The sequence below is a fragment of the Anopheles cruzii genome, chromosome 3 (genome assembly GCF_943734635.1).
Source record: "Anopheles cruzii chromosome 3, idAnoCruzAS_RS32_06, whole genome shotgun sequence".
Taxonomy (NCBI): Eukaryota; Metazoa; Arthropoda; class Insecta; order Diptera; family Culicidae; genus Anopheles; species Anopheles cruzii.
The window spans coordinates 42,191,237-42,217,596 of record NC_069145.1 but is presented as its reverse complement, the minus strand read 5'-3'; the positions used below and the strand labels follow the sequence as shown (position 1 = coordinate 42,217,596).

Here is a 26,360-nt window from a genome sequence, read left to right as displayed (position 1 = left end):
ATGCGAGATCATTTTTCTTGATGTGTCGTCCGTTTGGTTTAGTCAATACTTTCGCTCGCTTCTCATTATTCTCATTGCAGCGCCTGCTATTTGACACGTACTTGACACGCCCTGACGTTACTGTTTCTACGTTAGATTTTGGCTGCGATTTCTCGTTTTTGTTTAATATTTCAACCGAACGAAACCTGCCCAGTAAAATGACAGTAGGCCCCAGGGAGAGCCTCGCAACCCCAAGGCTTTCGGAGCTCGGCTTCATGCCGCGTCACATTTTTTTCCGTTCGACAATGGGAAGAAAAGTGTGCCTAAAATAGAACCATTTTCCGAGTTGTTCATCAGCATTTCTGTGTGTTCGAAAGGCAGAGAAAGAGAGAGATAGAAAGAGAGGAAATGTGGCAGAAAAGTGGATGCCTGCAAGCAAATTAAATTTTACATTTTTGATGAAGGCTTCACGCGGTAGGCTTACTAAATACGGTTGCATTATTTCCACACGGGATGAACAAAGAAAGCAACCTTCCAACCCTTTGCGGCCTTCAACATTTTAGCCATAGCGAACCTTTGAAGACCCTTGCTCCGGGCATATTGATTTCAACTCCTTTAATTACCTCCAAGGATGGGCTCGAAAGAAGTATGATCAAACGCAGGGTTATCACAAGCAGCAGTGTCACGCCGTACGGCGCAATTGAAAAGCAGAGTGGTTTGTAGTAATGGACCACGCAGTGAGTGCATCCGACCAGGGGTCGAAACCAAAGTAGATCCATTCTACCGAAGGGTCTATTGATCTATGTGCTCATCGAGTTGTGTACACTAATATGATGGATCATGTTGTAGTTGGCCTCTGAACGAGGGCCTAGCTGATCTTTCTTTCTAAAGCGTACCTTAGGGACTGGGCTATTTCCAATCAGCCACAGTTACCCTGGTTAGTTCTTTTCCTGTGGCTAGCAAATATATATTTTGCCCTTTTCGAAGAACAGCCAGTGAGCAATCGGTATTCAAAGTGCACACACGTTGGTGTTATTAAAAATGGCTTTGTACGCGCGTACGTGTGTTGTTCCGCACGGCTCACATTGAAGGAGGAAAGCACTAATTCTCGGTATTGTTTCTTCGTTCGCCTAGATTGATGCCTGCCGATGTTTCTTTATTTACTTAACAAGCTCCGTTTCACACGTGTCACTTTGAACTCCGGTTATTATTTATCCTTTTCCACGGAACACCACCGACGCCGACATAAACCGGCACGTACCGGGGCAGGTCTTTAAGTGGTTCACTGTGCGAAGAAGCCTTTCATCTCGCCGAGCCGAGCCGAGATGATGTGTGCCCAAGATCGGGTGGGGCTGTTGGACTGCTGCTCGGTGCTCGTAGGAAATTGTGGGTGAAGATGTCCCACCGTTTCACTGCTCCGGGCAATACTTTCGGCCCAGTGCGGTAACCTCAATTTCTCTATGGGTGCCAACCTGAAGGACGCAGCCCTTCAAGCCTAACTGCAATTGAAAGAGTAGCCAATTAGACGACGAGTGAAACTTTCTCCTACGTAGATTCTCCACGGCGTGGGGCTAATCCTGTGAAGGCCAATGAATCCACAGCAGCGAACAGTCGGATCAGCGCCCACCGGAACCAGGAAGGAAACGCTTCGTCCTCCTTATTCTAAGGAGTTGCATGTCTCGAAAGCTCGAAAGGAAGACATAAGCAACGAGCGGCATGAAATGAAAGTTTTCCAAAAATTTAAATTACCTCATTTCTGTTTCGCAACGAACGCGCGGCCTTCACGGTGAGGCTTTTCGCGCCACTCTAGCCAATCGTGGGACGTCGAATTCAATTATTGGCGTTCATCTAGACGCGCCAAATGCCATTTTGGGATCCCCCCCGGGGCCGTCTCGGATATTTGTTGAGAACAACAAACGTCGCGAACTCGCAGTCTGCCGGTTCGTGGAACATTTCGCTCGGTTGCGTTTCGCCACCGCGACGTCCTTCGCCGTCTGGCTTCGTAATCCGCGTGATAGCACATGTGCTGAAAAGTCTCGAGTCTAAGACAAAAAACGGCTTTTTTTGTTGGCAAAATTGGTTTTATTCATCAACGCAATCCCCTTCAAGAGAGACACAATCATTCCAGCGGCGCTCTAACATTTCAATCTTTTGCCTCAAAATAGGCCTCAGTTTCAGTGATAACATCTTTATTCGAGCGAAATTTCTCACCAGTGAACCGTTTTTTGAGGTCTGTGAGCAGCCAGTAGTCCCTCTGGCGAATACGGCAGGAATTCAAAGTTCCATTCATGTAGTTTTGCCTTTGTCTTGATTGATTTGTGACGAGGTGTTTCTTTGCAATTTTGGCTTCAATAATGCTATATAATATTCATTGTTGACATGGCATTTTTTTGGCATGGCATTTTCCTTCTCAAGATACTCAAGATTAATAAATAAAATAAAATATTACACCACGCACATCCCAAAGTATCGTGGCCATAACTTTTCAGCTAACAGTGAGCAAACGCGGCCTCCACTTTGAACAGAGCTTTCTCATAAAATCACCATGTTCTTTAACATTAATATTAGCATTAACATTGACACTAATAACACGAAATCGTTTTTAATGCATGGTTCTGAAAATAACAAAAGTAGTGTCACTCTTAGCTCTAAGCAACCCAGAAACTTATGAGTTGAGAATATCATTAAAGAATGAGAATATCATTTAATCAGCTCTCTTTTGAAGCTTTTATACTAACTGAAAAAGCAATGAATGCAACTAGGCTTGCGCCCTTTCTGTGGTAGGCTCAGGACTTTTCCGCCCCGTGTGTTCCGCTAACGCAGGCTAACAGCTTTAAATCGGTGAACGGTTTTCCCGTGGAACAAATGCGTCTCGGAGGATATTGCTCAGCGAGCGACACGCGCAGTTGGTGCAAATGAGAAATACAAATTTGATTTTGATAAATCAATTAGCCCGGAGTTGTGTTGCGTCCTGGGCGGAAACCCCGCGGCCGCGGAGTAGCTACGTCAGATGCTACACTGCAGCCCTAGATGTCCTCGGAGGCTTTGGAGGGCATCGGGCAAAAATCCATCGCTACGAACGGTTATTTGGGGGATAAATTTGATCAAACTAATAATAGCTCACGGTGCCCGGCGTGAATCGTTTCCATACCAGAAAGAGGGTCATATCCCTCCCCTCCCTCCCCTCTTATAATTCGAGCATCGGCTGATCCTTGTCCGCTGTCTGTCGCACAATTCCAGAAACACTACGGTCCTGCCATTGGAATGATCAGACGATTGGGCGCTGTCCATGTTCACCGCAGAGCGCAACCGTATCCACGTTTGGGTAAGTGGTACCGGGCCGGTTCCCGCGCGGCTTATGACCTCCCGTTTCACCTGCTTTTTTTTCTCGCCCCCACCTCCGTGACAGGCCGGCCGAGCCAACTGCTATGGCCAGTAGCACCGAGCTCAGCGAAAGCGAAATGTCTCCAACGGTACAGTCAGAAGCGACGACCATCGAGCCATTAACCTCGGAGGACGGAGCAGCAGCAGCAGTCGGTGCCGGATCGCCATCCGTACCGTCTTCACCGACCGTGCGGAAGTTCCTGGCCGAAAGTCCCGGTGACGTACCGGAGTACAGCCATGCCGGCGACAACCCCAGCAATAGCAGCAGCAGCAGCAGCAGCAGCAATAACAACAGTGCTAGCATGAAATGCCTCAATTTTGCCCGCCCATCCTCGACCCCACACCACCACCACCACAGCGCAAGCGGCGACGAGTCCGCGGACCGCGAGAGCGTACGGCTCCAGCCGACCCCAACGTTAGATAGCGCCGACGGTAATCAATTCGACGGCCGCCACAGCCTTAGCTGCCGGAAGATGGGTACCAGTGGTTCCGTGATAGTTTCCGGCGACGGCGGCAACGACGACGACGGTCACCGGAAACCGGCCGCCGTCAGTGGGCTGGCGCGCGGGCTCGCCGACGTGGTTCGGGTGTCGACCAGCGTGCCGCAACCGGTGATCATCCGCACCGAGTCTCCGGCCGAGGCCGGCCGGCACGGTCAAGGTACACATTTCCACTCCGCAACCGCCGCCGCCGCCGCCGTGGCGGCCGTGGCGCTGACCGCGGCGGTGGCGGCCGCAACGTCCGCTGGCCCTAGGACCCACTCAGAGAACGCCAGGGAATGTTCCGATGGCGACGATCCCTTCCGCACTACTACTACTAACCCCGACCACGCGCATGACCTCGTCCCCATGTCGGTGACCGTCGGTGTTCCCGTACTAACCGCACCCTGTGATACGTCGGACCGAACCGTAGCTCTACCCTCCGTGTCCATTAGCGAGCCCGGCGACGATCCCGGCGACGGGCCGAACGCCACCACTAACGTCCCATGTTCCGCCACCCATCAACACCACCAGATCGTGACCTCCAGTAACACCACCACCACCACCATCGCTACTAACACGGTGACGGGGCGGTGTAGTAAGCCACCACTTCATAGCTATCAGCAGCACTACCACACCTACCACGCGGCTCCGTCGGTGGCGACGGCGCCGCCGGTGGTGGGTGGCGTCGGACCATCACCCTCGTCATCCTCCTCGTCGTCATCCTGTCGGCCGCACAGCGCCCGCTTCCTGGCGCAGCACATTAAAATACTTCCCAAAACTCAATCCCTCGATCTGGCAGATAACGACGACATGTTGGAGGCGTCGAACCGGTCCGAGTCGCAGCTCGAGATCGGCATGGCCTGCATCGACGGCGGAGGTGGGGGCCGCGGCGGCGGCGGGGTCGGTGGGCTGAAGGGACGCGTGCTGCCCAAGCTGCAGACGCTCGACCAGACGACGCGCCCGATCTACCCGAACGTGCCGTACAGCCCGTACAACAGCCCGTACGGAAGTCCACGTAGCGGCCGCCGGAGGACGCCGCTGCGGGAGTCGCGCCGCGTGTCGATCGAACAGTCAGGAAGCTTTCTGCAGCTGAACCAGTATAAGCTGCTCGATCAGATCGGACAGGTGAGTGAGCAGGGACGGACGGGAGGGCGGATCTAACCCGATCGGATCTGATCAGATGGATGGAACCTGGATGGCGGACAGAGTGCGGACAGCTCGCGAACATCATACGCCCATCGTTTTGTGTCCGTCTCAGTTTTCAACTGAAATCGCTCGACTGAAGTTTAGGAAACATTCGACAAAGCGTTTAGTCGATATGTCGATCGATGTGTCGAGTGTTTTTATTTTTTTTGTATTTTTGAGGTTGTAGAAGATGACTTTCTTGATGTACTGGGATGTTCAATCAATTATAAATCAAACAGTTTATAAATTACATCTTCGAAGAACATTTCAACCCCCGAAGTGAGAAACCCCCTATTGTTTGCCCTTCAACTCCAAAATACGTTTCCATAGCTATTATGACCTCATCATTTGATGAAAAACGCTTTCTACGCATACATTTCTGTAGATCTGGAAACAGATGAAAGTCGCTAGGGGTCAAATTTGGTAAATACGCTCCAACTTCTTCAACAATTCGACCTTTAATTGATGTCCTGATGAAAAAAGATTTTTTTTCTACAAACCGCGTCTTTTTTCACGAATTTTCTCTTTCAGTTGTTCTAAAAGGTTACAATAATACTCGGAGTTTATTGTTTTATTAGTTTCCACATAATACACAAACAAAATTTCATTTGCATCGAAAAAAACTGATGCTAACACCTTTTTGGGCGATTTCTGGACACGGACTCGTTTCGGGGCCGAAAAACCAGGTTCACACTACTCTTTGGCTTTTTATTTTGATTCAGGATCATGGTGATAACCCCTTGTCTCATCCATATTGTTGAATCTACGCACAAAATCCACTTTATTCTTTCGAAGAAGCCCTAAATGTTGTCTTCGAACTCGCAAAGGCATTCGAATGCGTTATTGTTCCCTTTTTAACGAATGCGGCAACCATTTTGCAAACAGCTTTCTGAAACTCAATACTTCAGTCAAAATATTCGGTATACTACTCAATGACATGGCTAGGCCTTGTACTAAGTCTCTCTCAGTGATTCGACAATTTTCCAATACGATATCCTGTATTTTTCTTAGATTTCGGCTGTTGTATCTGTTTTTTACGTTTTTAACGTTGATTTTTCCGTTGTAAAAAATACTATGACACGTCAATACTAAATGGCTTGCTAACAAAGAATGAATTGTCAGATTGAAATCAAACATAACATACGTTCATACAAAAAGTTTTACAAAACTGATTGAACAACCTGGCAGTGTAATAGGGTCCATTTTTGAATTACTGGCCCGCAACACCGTGTTTAGCAAGCAAGAGAATGTTTTATTATACAAAATCGTACGATCGCAGTTATATGCAGTGCCACATTCAGCAACTGAAGATGTTTACTAAGGCCTTCCGCTGGAAAAATATTGGAAAGCTTAACGAATTTAAACACTTCTAAACTGTTCTTACTTTTGCTAAACAACAGCACATTTACCACAATGTACAATCAATGGGGTTGTCATTTGTTTTTTCGACCATTGTGTCGATCCCCTCGTCGACAGAATACTGCCATCTATTTGTGGAGCCCATTTTCCGGATATTGGTCCACACATGGCACCAATCCCTGATCGCTGTATGATTTGTGCGAGCAAATTGTTGATGATGCTCACAAGCGATCGCTTGTTGAGACTACGTGGCTTTTCGACTACGGCAGTGTTCCGCGTTGAAGAAGACCCATCAACGTACAATAAATTTCCAAATGTGTCTGGGTGATGGTCACGACGTGGCGTTGAGGTGCACATAATATCTCAATTCATCAACTCGTAATTTGAACGATTTTTAACGATCGATGACATTGATTTACGATACCCGGAACGCACAGCTTGGTTGTCAAAAATCTCTGTTAAAATCTCACGTTCAAAATTAAACGTAGACCACTTCATCATCATACGCTGGTCAATTATTTATTGCGCCAATTATGTACGCCAGAACCGTCCACGTGACGTGTGTCGCGGTTAGGTGAATGAAGAATGGGTCGAGCGATTATACTATCACGGATCCGACCGGTACACATAAAAGTGGTGCGACCAATCAGTGGGACGATCTACGGCAAACTCTGCCACTCGTTTCGGGAGGTTCCCATGCCTGCTACCCCTCTTCCGCTGTGACCGTTGCCGATAATTTTACTGCATTTAAAGGCACGGTGCTGCTAATGATGGCTAGATTGGAGAACTCGGTCGAGCACCCGCGGGCAAAGCGATTACGGTCCATCAGCAAATTGGAATGGCGGAGACTGATTTGCACAACTCGATTAACCACACCCCCGGTTTCGCCGGTGTCCCTGTGCGTCCCGTTCCAGGGTTCCTACGGGCTGGTGAAGCTGGCGTACTCGGAAGAAGACTCGACGCACTACGCGATGAAAATCCTCTCGAAGCGGAAGCTCCTGCGAAAGGCGGGCCTGATGCGGCGCGGCCCCAAGCGCGGCACTTCGCCACTGGACCGGGTCTACCGGGAGATTGCCGTCCTGAAGAAGGTACACACGAACCGACCGATCGGCCGGCCGGACGGACGATGGCCACCGGCAGCTCTGGAGAGTGCCGTCTGACCGTTCCCAAATTTCCCCCGGGCGGTGTGTGATGTTTTCCAATTTTTCTCTCCTTATTTCCTTATTGTTTGCGCTGGCTGGCTGCAGCTGGACCATCCGAACGTGGTGAAGCTGGTCGAGGTGTTGGATGATCCGTTGGAGGACGATTTCTATCTGGTTTTCGAGCTGGTGCAGCAGGGCGAGGTACTGAGCATCCCGACCGATACGCCCATGAGCGAGGAACGTGCCTGGAATGTGTTTCGGGACGTGCTGCTTGGCGTCGAATATCGTAAGTACCAATCCGTACGCTTTGTACCCGGTGTGTCCGGTCCGTCACGCCCCCGGGTCTGGTGTGATTGATTTTCGACCACCAGAGAACGCCCGAGGGTGCCGAGGTTTTTCGGCTTCGGGTGAAGCTAAATCACGCTCAGAAAACAATCAGCACTCACGATCCGATTACGGAGCGCTTAATTGGAGCACCCGGGAGCATCGGGTTTCGGTACGATTGTTTGAGTAAACGTCCGACGCGACGCGCCACGTTCTGTCTGTCTTTCGCGGTGTCTTGCAGTGCACTACCAGCGCATCATCCACGGCGACCTGAAGCCGGCCAATCTGTTGCTGTCGGACGTGGGCAGCGTGAAGGTGGCCGACCTGGGCGTCTGCAACGAGTTTCTCGGCGAGGACGCGGCCATGAACAATGGATCGACGGCGGGGACACCGGCGTTCCGCGCCCCGGAGACGCTGCTGCCCGGGCAGCACTTCTACAATGGCAAGGCGGCGGACATCTGGGCGCTCGGGGCCACCCTGTACTCGCTGGTCCACGGCAACGTACCGTTCATTGCGATGTCCGTGCCGGGCGTGTACGAGAAGATCAAAAACGATCCCCTAGAGTATCCGGCGACCAGCGGCATCAGCGAGGCGTTGCGCGATCTGATCGGCCGAATGCTGGACAAGGACCCGCAGCAGCGCATCACGCTGCCCCAGATCAAGGAGCACCCGTGGCTGACGAAACATGCCACGGTCCGGCTGCCGACGGAGGAGGAAAACTGCCGCCTGGTACAGATCAGCGACGAGGATATGAGCAGCGTGGTCAAGAGCATCCCCAAGCTGGACACTCTGATCCTCATCAAGACGATGCTGAAGAAGCACTCGTTTCAGAACCCGTTCACCAAGGGCATCTCGGGACGGGCGCCCCAGGCCGGTGGCTCACGGTTAGAGCGGTTCTGTCGCTCGGGACGCTCCAACTCGGCGCCGGGCGATTACCACACGTCCGAGCGGTAAGTGCGGTTCCCATTAGCTCAAGTGCGACGCGACAGCTTTCCGTTGAACCAGATGGAACGTCCTGCGCTTAGCACCCCTTGTGCGAGATATGCTGTTTGCCCTTCGTTTTGAGGCCCGAAAAAAATATCACATACTATACTGAATGGCTTATTTGTTTGTTTTCCCCTAGTCAATCATCCAACGAATCACTGCTTCCGTCGGTCACCGAAGGGGTCACAAGCCCACTCGGTAGCCCTGAACAGACCATCAGCATCACCTCGGCGATGGACAGCCTTACGTTGATATCGGATACTTCCAATCCATCCTCCAGCACTGACAATGACAGCACAACGGTAAAAATAGTCAAAGCTTCGCCCCAGTAGTCCATTGGTGATCTAGATTTACGTACGTAGTACTACATTTCTGGACGTACTACATTTTCTGGATCCCAACTAGAAGTACTGAAGTGTGTGCAAGTTTAGAGCCGCTCCCTGCGTATTGGTTTCCTGCTCTAGTCTCCTGCCAATATCTACTCTCTCTCTCGTTCTCTTTCTCTCTCTCTTTCTCGTTCTCTTTCTCTCTCGCTCTCTCTTCTCTTTGTTTCTGATTCATGATTCTTTGTCTTTCACTTTTTTCTTCGTGTTTCCGCTTTTTTCAATACTTTTTCATTTTCTACCTTTCTTAAATGCACTTATTGCAACCTGTACCACGACCTATGAACCCTTTCCTGTAGTCTCTTCTCAACACTCCGGATTCGGAAGTGTTGCTTTAGTTTAAGTTGCCCGTTTCTAGTTACTTCAAGCACACGCGGGATCCACCATCGAGCGGAAGGACAGCGCACATCAGAAATGCTCAAGCAATTTGAAAATATGAACTCGCATACTGGAAACCCAACCAGGCCGGTGAAGGTGTTGGCTCCCGTTTGCAAGCAATATGCGAACGGAGGCAGGAATAGAAACTACTGTAACGACGTGCAATAGATAATCCTTGATGCAAACTTCCTTCTAGCGTGTAGTGAATGTGAAGAAGCATTACTGTTAAGGTTCGACTTAGATTACGATCTACTGTTTCTCTACTAGTTATTCCCGAGCACAAATCACCGGGATCACACTATTATGTTAAAGTCCACCGGAAAGTAACGGGCCTTCGAACCTTGTCGCCTTTGGCGCACACTGGCAGACCAACTGGCTACGGGAAACTTGTGTTAGGGTTTCGCACGCAAAAGAAAAAGGACATGTTGTTTCCCATCAGCATCGCAAAAACAGTTTTTTATCGACAGTTTGGCGACCTATTAGTTAACCATTGATGCGCGTTATCGATGATGACACATTTTGTAACACGTAAAATGTTGTAACATATTCATTCGAGACATTCCAGGCCACGAAACAAAAAATGGTTACTGAGTGTAATTCAGAATAAAATACGCTTTATTACGCTAAGGAAGGTTTTACTGAAATCCTCCACTCGGGCAGTAAATCTCTCTGTCACATCCTATCACACACCTTTGATAAGGAGTCGTTGGACGGTTCTGAACCTTGCGTGAGGACGATTCCGTGTTCCACTGGAGTTCAGTGTAATTTTCAAGGATCAAGTTAATCGAAATGATGCAGCAAATAAATTAACTCATTCTAATCGTTCCACTATTGCATTCTTGTGGGTTTTACTTTTTTGGATAGCTACCTAACATACTCTGCTGTCGCTAGTGGTGCCTGTTGACAGCATAGTACAATTCCAATGATAGAGCTAGGCAAAATGGTTTCCCATTTCTTCTGGGGCTGTTGGAATTTATGATAACAATTTTAAATTTAGTGTAATTAGATGTGTTTCCTCCAAAGAAACGGGTTTTAGTGTTAGGTTTTTATATTGTTTTAGTGTTAAATATAGATGACTAGAGATCATACCGTAAATTTTTGCTAGGAGATCCGAAAACGCACATCAACAACGCGCAAGATACGCGCCGAGAGCAATAAGACTTTTGTTACGCAAATGCACTGTACTCTTGGTACTCGTTTTTGGCCAATGTTGCCAGAGGCGTATGGGAGTGTTAATACGATTGAAATACATTGATTTTGATATGTCACAGTTTCAAGTTGCTCTTCTGTTTTTTTTTATTGATAAAATTCCACTTGTAAATTGCATCAGAGCTTCTAGCTTAAGAATTAAACTGTTGTAGCTTGAACTGTTGTATTGCATTATAAACATGACCTGTTGAGCATAAGCATGTGTTGCCCCGTGATTTAAATACAACGAGAAATTATGTTTTTGGAACCAAATGTTTTCTAGTGCAAAGAAGCAAACAGAAGGAGAAACGATTCAAACATAAACACGGAATGCAATTTATGCAGTATCACAAACCGTGGCACGACCAGAATATGAACCAAGTCCAATGCTTTAAATAGTTGATACATTGCATTGTAAACTAGAGTCAGTGTACCTTGCGAATGAGAGTCATTGAAGATAGGAAAGATGGGAAAATGAGTCATTGAAGATAGGAAAAGGGTACACGTTGTTAGATAAAACCGTTACATTTCAAAACTTTTTAAGAACTGTAGCCAACAGAACGATACGGTCTGGCTTAGTACGAAGAATTGCAAACCAAATTGTATTGCTAATCATCTTAATGAGATGCCGATAAAAATGGATAAGAAATCATGCAAACACATGAAATGTGAACATTTTAGTAATTCCCACAACTAAACAAAAAAAAGCATTATAAAGCGAAACACAGAGCAAAGCATTTGATCAAAATAACTACGAGTCTGCGGTTTTGTAAGTACATTTTGCTATCTGACCCACTAAAGCATATCACTGAGCACCGACCGAAGTGGATTCCTAGAAGGATTGAGAAAACAAGGCGCTGTAGAGTATCAGAACGCCCGAAACAGGCGAGGGGTGTTATGAATGAAAGAAAAATCCTGCAACCTGAAAGCCCAATTATGAATTACGCTGACACTTTACATATTAAGCGGCAATGACGATACACGGATCGGTCAGCCAAACAATCTAGTTGCGTGATAAGAAATCCCGGAGAGGGTCGAAAAGGGCCCACGCAATTCTGGCTAAGCTTTCCTCTCGATGGAACCCTTACGATAGTGATAGTTAAGCAAAGAAGTAAACATAAAGAGAAGTAAAATATTCTTAACTTTTTTATAATACTATTGCTCTTTTCATATTTCTCCATTTGAGCGTAACCGTTAAGATCCAGATCAATGCGCAATGAATTGGAAAATGCCAAAATGCACATGGAATATAAAACAAGACGAAAAAACACACAAAACCTACTACCTAGCAAATGAAGCTCGTTGCAAATTTAACCTAACATTCTCGATGGATATATAAGATCCCTTTTCAACGGTGCACGCGTGGAAATACTTGAATACTTAAACATTAAAGGCACACTTTTTCTCTCATCTGCACTCTCTAATTACTTGCACGATAATGTATGGACTTTTCTCTTTCTTCGCATCTTGCCAGTAATTACTCTAAATACTAGACGCTGTTGCAATAGCCTTCACCGGTACCGTGCAAAATATAATCAGTAACTAACTAGCAAACAGCAAATGCAATCGTAATCGATTCCAATACCCCGTAGCTTAATTAGCAGCCTTTTTTGCGTAAGTTTATTTCAGTTTTAACTAATTGAATTTACTCTCCGTTGCAACTGGACAATCATGCTTGACTCTTTTATTTGGCTCCTGGGCTACGCGAAATCTGTTGGCCCAACCATTATTAGTTCGAAAAAGCATATGAGAAACCTATTTGTAATTACGTGGAGTCGTACCGTAAACCCTACGGTCGCGGTGTGATTGAGAAATTCTGCATACAATTTCATATTATGCATCAAAGCACAGAGAACCGTTCAAAGTTGTTCATTTTGAATCGGTCAAGCAGATTGCTAGTTATTTGACAACCTTCAAGGCGAGCAATTTAAAGTTTAATTATACACAGTACCGAGCTCCTATTCTAGCTAAGCACCATGAAAGGTTATACAATCGATTATGCCAGAAAGGGTATATATTTTAAAGTCTACAAAAACTAACAAGGGTATAAGATTGAAGCAAATAAAATCATTCATTCTTCTATTTTCAAACATGTCTCTTCATTGATGGTTGTTGTTGTTTCCTATAACAAACTGTAAGTATGATGATCGTTATATACTTCCCTATGCATTTGATCTTAATTTAATATCTATGTTTGCCAAATCGAATTGTTTTGCTTCGATCGGTTGGATAATTTTCTTGGAGAAACATCGGAACGAGGATTGATACACCGTGATTAGCGATCCTCATTTGATCACTAAATTTAGATCGATCCAGCAAACCAAACGGATGCGTTTGTAGTAAATGACTTAATCTCTTTGGAGGCTCCAACTCTTTCTGCATTCGGTTTAACAAATTTTAATTCAGTTCAGAAAGATTGCTACCAATTGTTTTTTTAAAATTTAACGAGTTTAAACTTAACGATCGGTTATTTGCTGCTCGAAATCATAGTCGAGTTTTGCTGTTTGCAGATGAGCTCGAAATGGTTCAGGTCTTTGCTAACTGATTGACATTTGCTGTCATTTCGGCTTCGCAGTTTTGACGGGAATTCTTGACGAAGAAATTGACGAAAAAAAAAAGAAAAAGAAATTGACGAAGAAATTTCTTGACGAAATTCGTGACGGAAGTGCGGTTTTGTGTCTCGTAGTTTCGCTAGTTTCCGAGTTTGTTTCTTTTTGTTTGCTCGCCAACACCCGCATCAATCGTTTAAACAGCGTATGCTACAGAGCCATGCTGCCGTTGTGAATATTGTGGTGCCCATAGGGGCTTTCGTTTACCAACACCGCGCGACAGGTTTCTTCACGCATTACGGACCGTCCAGTTGTGTACACGAAAACGATGGGTAAGTGTCTACCGGGCCGGGCATCAAAGGGGAGGATCACGCGGCCAACGGACTTCCGAGCAAAGTGTGCGCTGTTGCTTCCTCAACCGGCTACGATGCGTCACATTTACGACACTACTAGTGATGCACCGCGGAACGGAGTTAACCGCATCACTCGGATGCGCCGCAAATACATTTATCTGCGGATGTGGCATGCGAGACAAGTAAACGCCAATCAAGCACGGGAATCAGCTTACGGGGAGGCAGCAGCCGTGAATGGGCAAGCAGTGATACGAAAGCGGAGGGAGAAGGGCGTTTCTTCTTCCAAATTGGTCGATGATTGCCTTGTGTTATCAGAGCGAGTTTTGACGTTTCGCGAGTCTGTGGAATAAACAAACGAGAACAAGTCGCCGCTATGGACGCCGCTTGTGGCGGTTTGCAGAACTACTGAGGAATGCGCGCAATTTTATACTTTTGAACCTAACGACAATCTGTTACCCCTTTTCTATAGCCACCGCTAGTGACACGATCAAGCTGGAGAAACATCTCAAACTGCTGAAGGAAGAATACACGAAGCTTCAGAAAAATTACGCCGAGTTAGAGCGTAAATACAGCAAAGCGGCCGCATCCAATGGAGAAAATGACGCGTCGGGTGAATTCAGCAGCTTCATTTCCCGGCTTGCTATGACTGTCGCGACGCTTTACGGCAGGACGACCTACTCCGATATTTCAATCAAGCTCAAGGACAAATCGATGCCAGCGCACAAATTTGTCCTCAATGCGCGCAGCGAAGAGTGGCGAGAGGAGGTGATAGTGGACAAAACGGAACTAGGTATGGGCATGGCGCCTTTGGTATATTTATATTTTCCGAAAACTAACTCTTCACCCTGCGTCTCCCGTTTCAGATTGGTCTGATATGGATGCGGATGTGGGATACGCTCTGCTCCGTTGGATCTACACCGACGTCGTTGACTTGCAGCACGATTCATTGGCTCTGGAGCTGCTGAAAACATCCCATCGCTTCAAACTGCCGGGACTAATGGGGCTGTGCGAAAGGGCGCTGGTCTCCTCAGTGTCAGTGCGCTCCTGTGTGCGGTTCTACTGCGTGGCGGAAGATGTCGGCGCTCGGAATCTGCTCGAGTATTGCTCTGGCTTGATTTCGACGCACTGGGACGATCTGACGCCGCAGGATTTCGAGCACATGTCTGGCCCACTGCTGTACAAAATGTTAAAGAGTAAAACCAAACATCCGTTACATGCTGCCGTGCGGCTGCTGCGCGAAGACGTCGTGTTTCTGTGCCTCGTCGAGAACAACGGTTCGGTAAGTACTAACAGAAATCCACCCCAAATTAATCTTGTTGAGTATTCCATACCCAATACATTTCGTAACCGTTAAAAATTGTTTCGGATTTTTGTAATTCAATTTAAATTTTTCTCTCGCAAAACTAAAAAGCATAGAACAACTCAACAGCTCTGTTTATTATCGAAATATTTAGAAACGAGAAGCTTTTGGTGTGCATCGTTCGGATAGCACACTTCAATATCACATTACGATCAGTTGCTGAAACCTGTCGATCAATCTTCAATACTCAATTTCGCCATCCGCCGGCAGATTTTACCACATCTACCGGACGCGTACGCTCAGTGGTCGATTTTGCTAACGTACTTCATTACGTTAAATACTAGTATAACACCCATGATGTCCGTTGCATAGTTACTGAGTTCGGACGATGTCGTGGCTGAATTGCAGTAAGACCCCCGGCAGAAGCAGTACGTGGAGTCGTCTATCGTTTGGCAGCCCTCCGTGTACGGCTCCTCGATGTTATGCTCCGGCATCCACGCGCCAGATTTATAAACCTGGCAGAAAAGGTGGCGGAGACATGCAAGAGCAACAGTTTGCAAATGATCAGTGATCCGTGCCGGTAAAAGACCGACGTGATGAACCCTTATTACCTGTTCCGTGTTTTTCTGCTGCGCACAGTCTCGACTAACCGTTTCCTGCTCGGCTTTCAGAAGTTGCAGCTTGAAGATTCGCTTCACGCACATCGTGGACCAGGGGCAGTCAACCGTGTAGTAGTCGGACTCGTCAAATTTGGAACAAAGCTGCGTTTTGGTGTTGTTCTGATGCCGGCTCGGAGGTGCCACTGTGCAACGGTAGCATTTTATCGCAGAAACACCGTTAAACTCTGTGGAAAGATATTTGTAACAAAGCCCGAGAAAGAGTTACGGAACATGAAGCAAACCGCAAAGAAAGAGCTGCACACAAGAGCCCCAAAAATGGGAGGCTGGGTCAACAGTTCGGTTTCGGTGTCTCCATGCGCACCTCTCATTTAGCGAAAGGAAAGATGTAAAAAAAACAAACCATTCGTGTTCGGAATTTGCATTTTGCGAATGGAGTTGCCGCGGATGATGGGTGTGAAAGTGAAATCTTACTTTCTACGATATTTCATAATGGAATGCAACTTTGGAAGTTTACTCCTCGCATCCTGTTACAAAAACAGGCTACCAATCGGGGTTGCCTTATTTTGCTAATTTATGATTTTTGAAACACAGAACTGGCAATACCACTTTCGTTGGTCGGTAAAAAATGTAAGCGCGTCTTATCGAAAAGGCAAAGGTTGAAAAAAGTTTTCTTAAACACAATACTACGCCTTATCTCGGAATTCAAATTCGCATTGCTTTAAACGATCATCAATATTCATGTCTGACTGTATTAGCTCGAATGTGCGACCGACTGCTGGTTGAAATATTCATCATCTGGTCGACCGAAAACACTACACAGTCTGTTATCGTAGCCAAAACACTTATCAGCGCAGCTAGCCTAACCGAAGGAAAGGCATCAAAACACTCGAAAAACTGCCCGCCCCAGGCCCGACTGTGTTACTGTTTTACTGTTTGTTTAGCCATCACTATCGGTTCATATTACGATGGCTCTCGTGCTCAAGATACAGCCAGGCGTGAGTGATTAAAAAGTTCTATCGCAGAAAGAAACAGTGTAGAAAACGAACGACTTACTGTGCGCCTTAGCATGCCTGACCCGGCTTGAGGTCGTCGTTCGTGGAGAGAACTTAAGATGAATGAATGCACAAAAATCTCTTCACAGACTTGCGCTCTGTATGGGGACTCGAAAACATCAGTGAATGACGATTGCATTCTGGGTCTGCTGCATTCATGGATGCTCCCGCTTAGACCGATTGCTTCTTCGCCGACCAGCACAGACAAATGGAGAGGCTGTTGGAGGTCGATAATATCAACATTTCCGCCCGGAGCACGTTCGAAGAACTCACTCGCTTAGGATGGCACAAGTGGCCGACATACATGGTCGACACGCTTCATGCGGGAATGCTTCCAGCGTGAATTGCATGCATCGACCTTATCCCATGGTCCGTTTGCGTATCGTCATTCACAAGAGGTTTCGCTCTTCGGCCACTTCCCGAACTCGTCGTCCTAAATGTACTTCCGGTTCAGTTCAGAGCGAGAGCGAGAAAGTGAAAGATGGAATCTGATCAACAGCAAAGCCCTTCACTGTTTATGCTCCGGAGACGCCGCGCTTGTTGGAAACACTTAGAGCAGCCAAAGAACTGAAGACACCTCCCCTTGCCGAATCATGATTCGGGATCCAGAAGAGGGTTTAAGCAATAACCAACCAACCACACAGCCAGACAGGCGACACTTATGACGGCCATACAGAGATAACGATTCTGCCAGACTGCCAGTGTGTGTATCCACTTGCGCCTTGCTGTCCGTGACGTCACAAGGGGATGACGTCCAATGACGGTTTTTGGTTCCTTCCTTTCGGAGTGGTGCCAATGGACCTTGTGTGACTGAGACTAAGAGCACGTGAGCGAGGGCATAAGAAACCCAACCACGTTTTTGGTGTTAACGAACCGATTATTTCGCGTGTAACTTCTCCACTCGGGGCACATCGCGAGTATTTGGCTCGCTGTCCGGAACGAACAGGAAAAGCTAAATTTTAAGCAACAAGTAGCAGCCCCCAAGGACTTGTTGTCTATGAATCATGCTCTTTGGGTCCTTAAATGAAAAAGAAGCCGTCCGGAGCCACCGGAACCGTCGTTTGACTGGCGTGCGATTTGAGTGCAAACCTTAGGCTGGTTACATGACGCTCCACTAGGGACACGGGCAGCTCCAAGGGAACAGGGTATGATACTCCGCGTGATACTGCTTCACGTAGAACCACGCACGACAACGCGGTGCTCCAATTTAATCAAATTAATTGAATTCTCCTCCCGGTTGCCCGGTTAGACATCAGGATAAAAGGGCTTGGCCATTTCCCTGTAAGCCCGCGGCGGTTAGCGACCTGCGACAGTCGAGACGTCTCTCTTTCACCGATGGCGCCTATTTGCTTCTATCCACTCTGGGAGGCCTGTGTACAGAATCGCCCCGAACCACAGCACTGAAACACTCTGCACACTCTTTACACCAGCGCGTCAAGTGCAAGCAGGTTATGACCCATTTCCCTAATTGTCCCACTTTAAGCATGGCAAACATAAATGGGGTTGACGGTCAGTGGCGCTCTACGATCTTCTCCTTTACACAGCACATCGCCTTGTTTCGTGGCCCTTTTTGGAGCGCTACCGTTATGGTTAATGCTAATACTATCACGCGGTACCGTTAACAACCGACGCATCAAACGTCTGACCGACTGGCCGGTGGAAATATGTCTCCATGACACTTGCATTCTCTACTGTGCAACAATTGCTTATAATCAACGCTTTGCTCTGTCCTATGTGCGTCACTGGCACCTCTTTCCACTCGGGGGTTGCAGTCGGGTCGAACGGTGCCGCGGAAGTCTCGCTATTCCTCGGATTGTAGCAGCAAAAACCAGTCTTTCTGCATAAACTGCCTGCGACACAGCGGTAGCACGCCACAGCCTTTCCAATACCCAGTGCAGTCGGTCAGTTCGCTACCTGGTGCACCCTTTCGAAGAGACGGTAGTTGGGCGTCCGGCAACTTTCTCGGATTGGATCGATGGAAAGTTTTGCACACAACAGCCTGGCTCCTTGTTGGGTGCGCCCGTTAAGGGTGCAAGGTCAAAGACACAGACAGTTGAAAAGTGGCAGTCCAGGAACAGACTGAGAAAATTTAATTGGAAACGAATACTTTTTCAGTACTCAACTCGTAGGAAGGCAGATCGAAATTGATTTGTTCAGAAAAACAATGAAAATTGGTTCCAAAACTGGCACACAAGTGGATTCCATTGTGTGTCCCATTTTTAGCAGTACTCGTTTGGGAACCTTCGCCTCCGCTTCTCACGGATGAATTGGGCGGATCATTCTCATCCCATGATGTCACTTGCCATAACTATCGCACCGCAGTAACGCACTCTGCAGCCGCATGAGTCACGGGGCGACGATAAACGTGGGTAATAAAATCGAACCTCCTACATGTGGTTACTTCCATTTCTGTGTTCCCGTGCATGACTCCAATGCCTCCAATAATTTGACTCAAGCCGAATAGTTCACCGAGACGTGTGAGACACGTGTGCCTTCTAATAGGTAAGCGTGTCAGGGCGAGGTGCTTTATGAAGCGGCAATTGAAATTAAAATTCAGCTATTTATTAGTGGGCAATCGAAACGATACACACGTGTGCGGTCAAGATAACGTAGCGTCCTCGGTGCTAATTTTCTCTTTTGGAAAGAAACCAGCAAACCGGAAGACACGTAACGTTATTAACACTTGGCTCACACCTTTAACCGGTCGAAAGCGGATGATCTTCCCAAAAGTGTAACGCGTGCCCAAAAGTGATGAACGAAATCATAATGAATTCGCCACGTTCGAGGGCAACAGCCGATGGAATTAATTTTCGCCTCATCGCTAGTCGATCCGATTTTCGTTATCAATGTTCGGGGTCAAGCCTTTAAAGCGCCCGATATCGCGTCGACAGTGGACCTTCCGAAGCGACATGTGGTCGAAGGTTGTGGCACAAGGCTGTAGTTTGTATTTCCGCGTAAATATGCTAATGCCGTTGCGAGTCTTCTTCAAGCTAGTTTAATGACACTCGCGTGCGGCGGTTAACACGCTGTCGGGCCAAGCGTAAAGATCCTACACTAAAGCATCATTCATTTCGATCGAAACGATGATCGCGCTTTTGATTGTGAGCAAATTTATTAGTGAGTCTTCATTGCTTGTGGCAGTCGGAAATGGTTGTCTCATGCAACGATCGCATAAACAACACATTCAACCGCATGAGTGAATCGATCCACGGAGAGCAAAACCATTTTCTACAAACACAATCCCAATGAATCGGATCACCGCAAAACACTTCCTTGTGCTACGCATCATAATCGCGCAATTCTCGTCGGCACACTCGAGGGTCGCATGTTCCGCCCTCCGAGTGATCTACATTCCCTTCCGTGAACCATTCCGTGCAATCTTGTTCTGGTCTGGCAGCGGTGGCCAGCGGGGCACGAGCACCAATAAAGTGATTATACACACATAGCACCACGCCGCAAATTGTGGCGGTGGCATCCGGCATCTGAAAACATCATCATCGCCACCGCCGCGTATGGAAAGGAAGACCACGGCGGTGCCCATTGCACAGCATCTGGCCGTTTGTTTGCAGAAAGTGCGGTGCAAAGTGTACCGGGTTGGTTAATGTTTTAATTCCGCAACTCCCACCGGAATGACCGACAGCCACACTGTTCCCTTGTGCCTAAAGTCAATGCCTTTTCTTCTCGTAAGTGTTACGCCGCCGTGTGCGTGGAGTTTACTGTTTCCAAGTCAAGATCCAATCGCGCCACCTTCCTGTGTTGCTCTGTATTGGCTTGTTCTTGGCTCTGCTTCATCACCGCCTCCGGCGCTGGCCACCGTGGTGGCAAACCGGTGAGACGAAGGATAATTACCTGTAATAAATATTAGAAGTAACGCTTCCACCAACAGCACCACGGCCAACGGCCTGAACCGGAACCGGTTGAGAGCTTCCATGAGGGGTGGTGAGGTCGGTCTGTTTGCAGGGAGAAACTAAGCGGTGGTCGGATTCGAATGCTTTTTTCTGAGGCAGACAGCCCCAAATCACTGCAATTCCGCGACTCAGCGGATGTTTTCTCGCCGTAGGTGCGAATGTCGGTTTGTTCGACTGCAGACACCGCGATCGCTGCCTGTCTCGAGAAGTTGATCTGTGCCGTCCGCCCGTCTCACTTCGCGGGAACCTCCTCTCCCACCATAGAGGGCTTGTCGGTTCCCGTTAGCACTGCGTCCGGCTACTAGTAAACCGTTAAAACAATGCTGCACACTGTTTCACGGCAGAGGGCCTTCGTCGTCTCTGTTGCAAGAGGATGTACCGTTGCGGACTGGGAGCGGAAGCGGCGTCACGGTCTCGAATGTTTGCGATTTCCCGAAACGACTGTTTCCTCTGTGGGGTGCTACTTTCTCGTTCCGGGAACCAGCCTGCTGCTACACACACGTAAACACACACGTCGATCGACACGAAAACAATGGCAGTTCAAATTGTTGAACGATGCGGGATGGAGTTGCGGGCAATCGACAATCAACTTCTCCAAAAACTTTCATCAAAGAAGCCCGCGGAGAATGAAGGCATTTAAATGAAGAAGCTTCCATCCACCGTCATCGATGGGAACAAACGCCAACCACCCCAATACTGTCTGCCAGTGGATACAGAAAGTTAACAAGGTCACGGCCACTCTCAGCGTCTTGAGAGGTGGGGAAAGCGCCGACGAAGGGTGGATCCAAGACGCTACAAACAGCAGCAAATTCACATTCACAACGCGCGTGTCGCGTTTGGTGATGCACTCTCTTTCGTTTTTTGCGCCGACTTTAATTTTAGAACTCTTGATGGCGCGCGATGATCATGAGCCGAAGTCAGGACGAAATGCTGCTCCAATTTCGCGAACACCGCTTATTTGTTTCCCTTTCGGCCGGGCTGTACATCGGGCTGCGAATGCTCCGATCTCGCGTTCCCAATTCTGCTGCCTTCGTCGTCGTCGTCGTTCACGCACTTTCACGATAGGCGCTTATCGAAATCAGTACGAACGTGTGTGAAGCCCGTAGATAAGAGCAACACAACAATGCGGCAACAATATGCTGTCGCCGCGAAAGCTAACCAACAACTGCGAGCGCCGCGAGATCCGTCGCCGCTGACCAACCGGCAGAAGGGAACCGCAGCTTGGCGCTGTAGGTCGTGCCTTAAGCGAGCAAAACGGAAATTCCGATTACAACGACGGTCCAAGAGAGAGAGAGAGCGAGAGAAACGTCCCGAGAGAGGATGATTCAGCAGGCCGCTGCATATCGAAAGCTTGGCGAAATGGTTTCGGAATGGAGAGAAAGCAAAAAAAAGGAAAAGATCGCCCCACCGGCGACAACAGTGTAGCTCCAACGGAGCAGGAAACATAAACGGTGCTTACAAAGGCAGCCGGTTCCCGAATGTTGGCCGACGATGAACCTAGGAGAGAGAAGTTTTCTTCACAGTGCAATGCACTCGGAGCGTGGCCGTCGCTGTGGCCCGTGATAAGTGACGTTAGTTTCGACCGCCCGTCGCGTAGCAGTGCCGGTTCTGCGGCCTTCCGACGATGCTGATTTTTTGTAATTCTTGTCATCTGTCGTTCAAGTCCTTCCGCCCATCCTTGACCTATCGATAATATGCAACTTTTAAGGTCAGCGAGCCTTGGAAATTATTCGAATTCTATCGGGAAATGCTCACAAACGCATAGGCCTTCCAGCAGCTGAGAAAGATAAATATTTGATGCAAATCCTCACTCTATTGTAGTGACAATATTCCTCATTGCAAAATCGCGTATGAACTTCCTGCACGCTTAATGGCTGGTTCCTGTCAGTTTTGAGTGAATTTAAGCTGCTGTTCTGCGAATAAACGCAAAGTCTATTACATTCCAACATTTAATTGATTTTTGATGTTTACTCATCGGGCAGTTTATTTTGGTTTGTTTTCGAATAATCGCCCTGTGAGTTATCGGACATTTTACAAATGCATTCCGGAAAACAACAGTCTCTATCTGGACATCGGAAGAATGATAAATGAAAGAGTTGTTAAAATATTTCTTCAACTGGAGACGCTCTGTCGGGGACTGGTATGCACTCTTTAACAGCTTCGACACGATCGCCGGTCAAAAGACAGACACATTTTTCCCATTTGAATTTACACAAAAGAGTGACACTTCGAAGCTACGGAACACGATCAGCCACGGACGCATGATGACACAATTGTTGTCACGCTTTATGCTTCGTCAAAGCGCTGATCCCAACTTTTGTGTTGCTTTTATGTACGCAACCTAAAAGCACTCAAATCCCATGTGTGTCTTAAGCAATGTTACTAAGGGAACCGACCGACGTAGAAAACGTAATACAATTGGTTTTTCTTTTTTCTGCGGTTCTTACACAAACTTTTTATATCTTTATTTCTATAATACAACACGGCCATAACTGTCGAATATCGTATGTATCGATAAAACTGCTTCTATAAAAAAGGTTCCAATTTGAACGTCAAATTTCAAAGGTCTTTTGTGTCTTTTAGCTTAATGCCAGGTAGTTTAAGTATATGAAACAGTATCACAATAGTAACGAAGGTTTCCTTCCCATCCCCAGCTCCCAGAAATCGTCAACAGCCTTTCACCCCAAGGCCAGCTACCGCTGGGCCTAGCCTTGATGGGTCGGAGCACGGCGATCGCGCAGACCCTGGTGGAAACGGGCGGTGCCGATATGAACGCTTATACCCTGGAAGTAAGTAGACACGAAAGCTAGTTGCTAACCCGCCCCATCATCACGCGAACTCCTTGTCTCCTTCACAGGGCAACACGCTGCTGATCGATGCGATAAAACGTAGCGATAGCTTCACAGCCCAGTTTCTGCTCGAGAAGAAATGCAACGTGGATCTGGCGACGCGAGACACTTCCGATACGGCTCTGCACCTTGTCTGTACGTACTCGGAGCGTAGCACCGATTCGGAAACGCACCGCGACATGCTTAGTATCGGCCGCCAAATCCTCTCCCAGCGAGCCGATCCGAACATGCAGAATAGCAAGGGCTAGTAAGAGATTTTGCTGAAAATGTTGGGCTTCGGTTTTTCCTGATTAGTTTTTTTTTCGTTTCTTGCCCTCCCGCAGCACCCCGCTGCACGTAGCCATCATGTCCCAGCACACAGAAATGATCGACGAACTGCTGCAGAGCGAAAGTGTTCCGAGCGTCGACACGAACGTACGTACGAAGGATGAAAAGTGTGCCTTACAGTTGGCCCTGATTCCACCGCACACCGACGGGCCACCGTTCGAGCTGGCCCGCCGGTTACTGGAGCGTGGTGCCCGTCCAAATGTTACCCATCCGGAGACGGGTGACAGTTTGCTGCATACGCTGGCGAAGCAGCAGCTCGAGGAATCGGCCATCTTTCTCACCGATCACTGCAATCTCAGCCACATTAATCGATCAGGCCTAACGGTGCTACACGTAGCCGCATCGCAAGGATTAGCCAATCTGGCCCGTGCCCTACTAGAGAAGGGTGCCCCGCCGAACGTGCAGTCCGGAGTGACCGAACTAAAGTCGGCCCTTCATTATGCGGTCGAAGAGAATCACGCGGCGGTGGTAGAAGCGTTCATCGAGCATCGTGAGCACAATCCCGACACGATCGATTTCAACCTAAAGAACGCCTTCGGTGACTCTCCATTGAGTTTGGCTCTGTGCCTGGGCTATAATGAGTTGGTTCCGCTATTGATCAAGGGCGGAGCGGATGTGAATGCTCGTAATGGGCAGGATATGACGCTGTTACACCAGGCGATCCTGAAAGAGGATGCAAAGACGGCCGTCTTTCTGCTCAGTCAGGGAGCAGACATGAACGCGCTGACCGCCGACCAGGAGTCGCCGCTACAGCTGGCCATCCACTGCCGGCTGGTCGAGGTGGTGGATGCGCTGTGCAGTCGGGGCGTATCGCTGAGTGCCCCCGACAACAAGGGTGACTGTCCACTGTGGAGTGCTCTCGAATCGGAGCAGCACGAGATAGCGTCAGTACTGGTCCGTCACGGTGTGGACACCGATTGTTGGGGCCCGGGGCCGGACGGGTGTCTGCAAACGCTACTGCACCGGGCCATCGATGAGAACAAGGAACAGGCGGCCATATTTCTCATCCGCAGCGGTTGCGATCTCGATTCGCCCCGTCAACCGGGCCCCCAGGGCCAGGGAGGGGACGAAGCAAAGGACAAAGCGTCCCCGTTGCATCTGTGCTGTCAGTGGGGACTGCGGAACGTTCTGCATACGCTGATCGAACATGGGCGCTTCGTGAGCGTGAATGCGATCGACTGCGACCTCAAGACACCGCTACATATTGCGATCGAAAATCAGCACGAGGAAATCATTGGCATTCTGCTGTGCCACCCGGGCATCGATCTGAAGATACGGGACAAATCGGGCAACACACCGTTTGCGGCGGCACTCCAGGTGCGCAACAACAAGGCCGCGAAAAACATTCTCGAGCGCCTGCCGAATGCGGCAGAGCAGATCGATCAACGTGGACGTAACTTCCTGCACCTGGCGATCATGCGGGACGACCTCGAATCGGTCCTGTTTTTGCTGTCCATTCATGTGGACGTAAACTCGCGGGTTCACGACGTCAACCAAACACCGCCGCTACATCTGGCGGCCGCATCCGAGAAGGAAATGCTGATCCGTAATCTTATTCTGGCCGGAGCACGGTTGAATGATCGCGATGCTACGCAGAAAACGGCACTGCACGTCGCAGCCGAACGGGGCACGGTCTGTGCCGTGTCAGCGCTACTTCAGAATGGTGCCGATTTCGATGCCGTCGACGGCGATGGCAACAACGCACTGCACATAGCGGTACGCGAGGGGCACATTGCGGTCGTACGTGAACTGCTCACTGAATCGGAACTGAACGCGGAGGCCGTCAACATGAAGGGACGCAATCCGTTGCACGAGTTATGCCGTTGCGGGAAGGACAACACGGCGGCCGCTATTTTGGAGCTGTTTCTCGAATGTATGCCAAGGTATCCGATCAACAATCCGGACCTACAGGGCAATACACCGCTACTGTTGGCGTACATGCGTGGTCAGGCACAACTTTGCCGTATTTTGGTCAAGAACGGTGCCTGCCTGGGGGCGGAAAATCGGGAAGGACTGACGATATTCAACTTTAAGCTGGCCACTAACCAGCTGCTGAACCGTTTGTTGGACGAACTGCCACAGGAGTCACCGTGGGCTACGTCCGAGTTGTGCCAAGAATGTGGCACCAAATTTTCCATTACCATGCGCAAGCACCACTGGTAAGGTCGTTATCGCGGGACGTTCGCACGTTTGATTCACCTAACCGCATCCATTCTGTGTTTTTTTTTCAGCCGTCACTGTGGACGTAATCTTTGCAGCCGTTGTTCGAACAACGACGTGCCCATCATCAAGTTTGGCATCAACAAACCGGTGCGAGTGTGTTCGGTGTGCTTCGAAGTGTTGCAGATTGGCAGTGGCGGTGTCTGAAGCGAGGAAGCCGATGTACGAAATGTGTCCTCTGAATTTCATTCCCGAACAAATCCAAACTTCCCTGCCAACAAGGGGGCCAAACGACAGTCGGCCGGAACTGTGGCATGTCAAAGATGACCGGCTTATCTTCACCCATCTATTGGTTCACAATTTAATGAACGTTTCGTTACGATTATTGGACAGATTATTTATATACATGTAACACGACACAAACGAATACGTTGTCACATTATCAAAACGTATA

At 48.4% G+C, this 26,360-nt stretch overlaps 3 protein-coding genes across 3 annotated transcripts in view; 2 read left to right on the top strand and 1 right to left on the bottom strand.

The window, feature by feature from the left end:
- LOC128274503 (calcium/calmodulin-dependent protein kinase kinase 1) overlaps positions 1–12,860 on the top strand; it is an 83,343-nt gene extending 70,483 nt beyond the window's left edge. The window contains exons 2-8 of the mRNA XM_053012726.1: positions 3,220–3,304; positions 3,389–4,023; positions 4,645–4,970; positions 7,304–7,477; positions 7,637–7,817; positions 8,097–8,805; positions 8,979–12,860. Of these exons, the coding sequence (XP_052868686.1) occupies positions 3,220–3,304; positions 3,389–4,023; positions 4,645–4,970; positions 7,304–7,477; positions 7,637–7,817; positions 8,097–8,805; positions 8,979–9,171 (2,303 nt within the window). The 3' untranslated portion in view covers positions 9,172–12,860. The remainder of the gene's footprint in view (positions 1–3,219; positions 3,305–3,388; positions 4,024–4,644; positions 4,971–7,303; positions 7,478–7,636; positions 7,818–8,096; positions 8,806–8,978) is intronic.
- Positions 12,861–13,478: 618 nt separating this feature from the next.
- Positions 13,479–26,318, top strand: LOC128274648 (rabankyrin-5). Its single transcript, XM_053012909.1, has 7 exons — positions 13,479–13,669; positions 14,160–14,480; positions 14,554–14,969; positions 23,225–23,359; positions 23,428–23,666; positions 23,743–25,905; positions 25,978–26,318. The coding sequence occupies exons 1-7, from the start codon at positions 13,666–13,668 to the stop codon at positions 26,111–26,113; spliced, it is 3,414 nt and encodes a 1,137-aa protein (XP_052868869.1). The 5' UTR covers positions 13,479–13,665; the 3' UTR covers positions 26,114–26,318.
- Positions 15,154–21,188, bottom strand: LOC128274649 (uncharacterized). The gene is made up of 3 exons (XM_053012910.1): positions 20,512–21,188; positions 15,602–15,834; positions 15,154–15,505 (listed from the first exon to the last, which is right to left on the bottom strand). Exons 1-3 carry the CDS (start codon positions 20,591–20,593, stop codon positions 15,290–15,292), a joined length of 531 nt encoding a protein of 176 aa, XP_052868870.1. The 5' UTR covers positions 20,594–21,188; the 3' UTR covers positions 15,154–15,289.
- Positions 26,319–26,360: the final 42 nt, after the last annotated feature.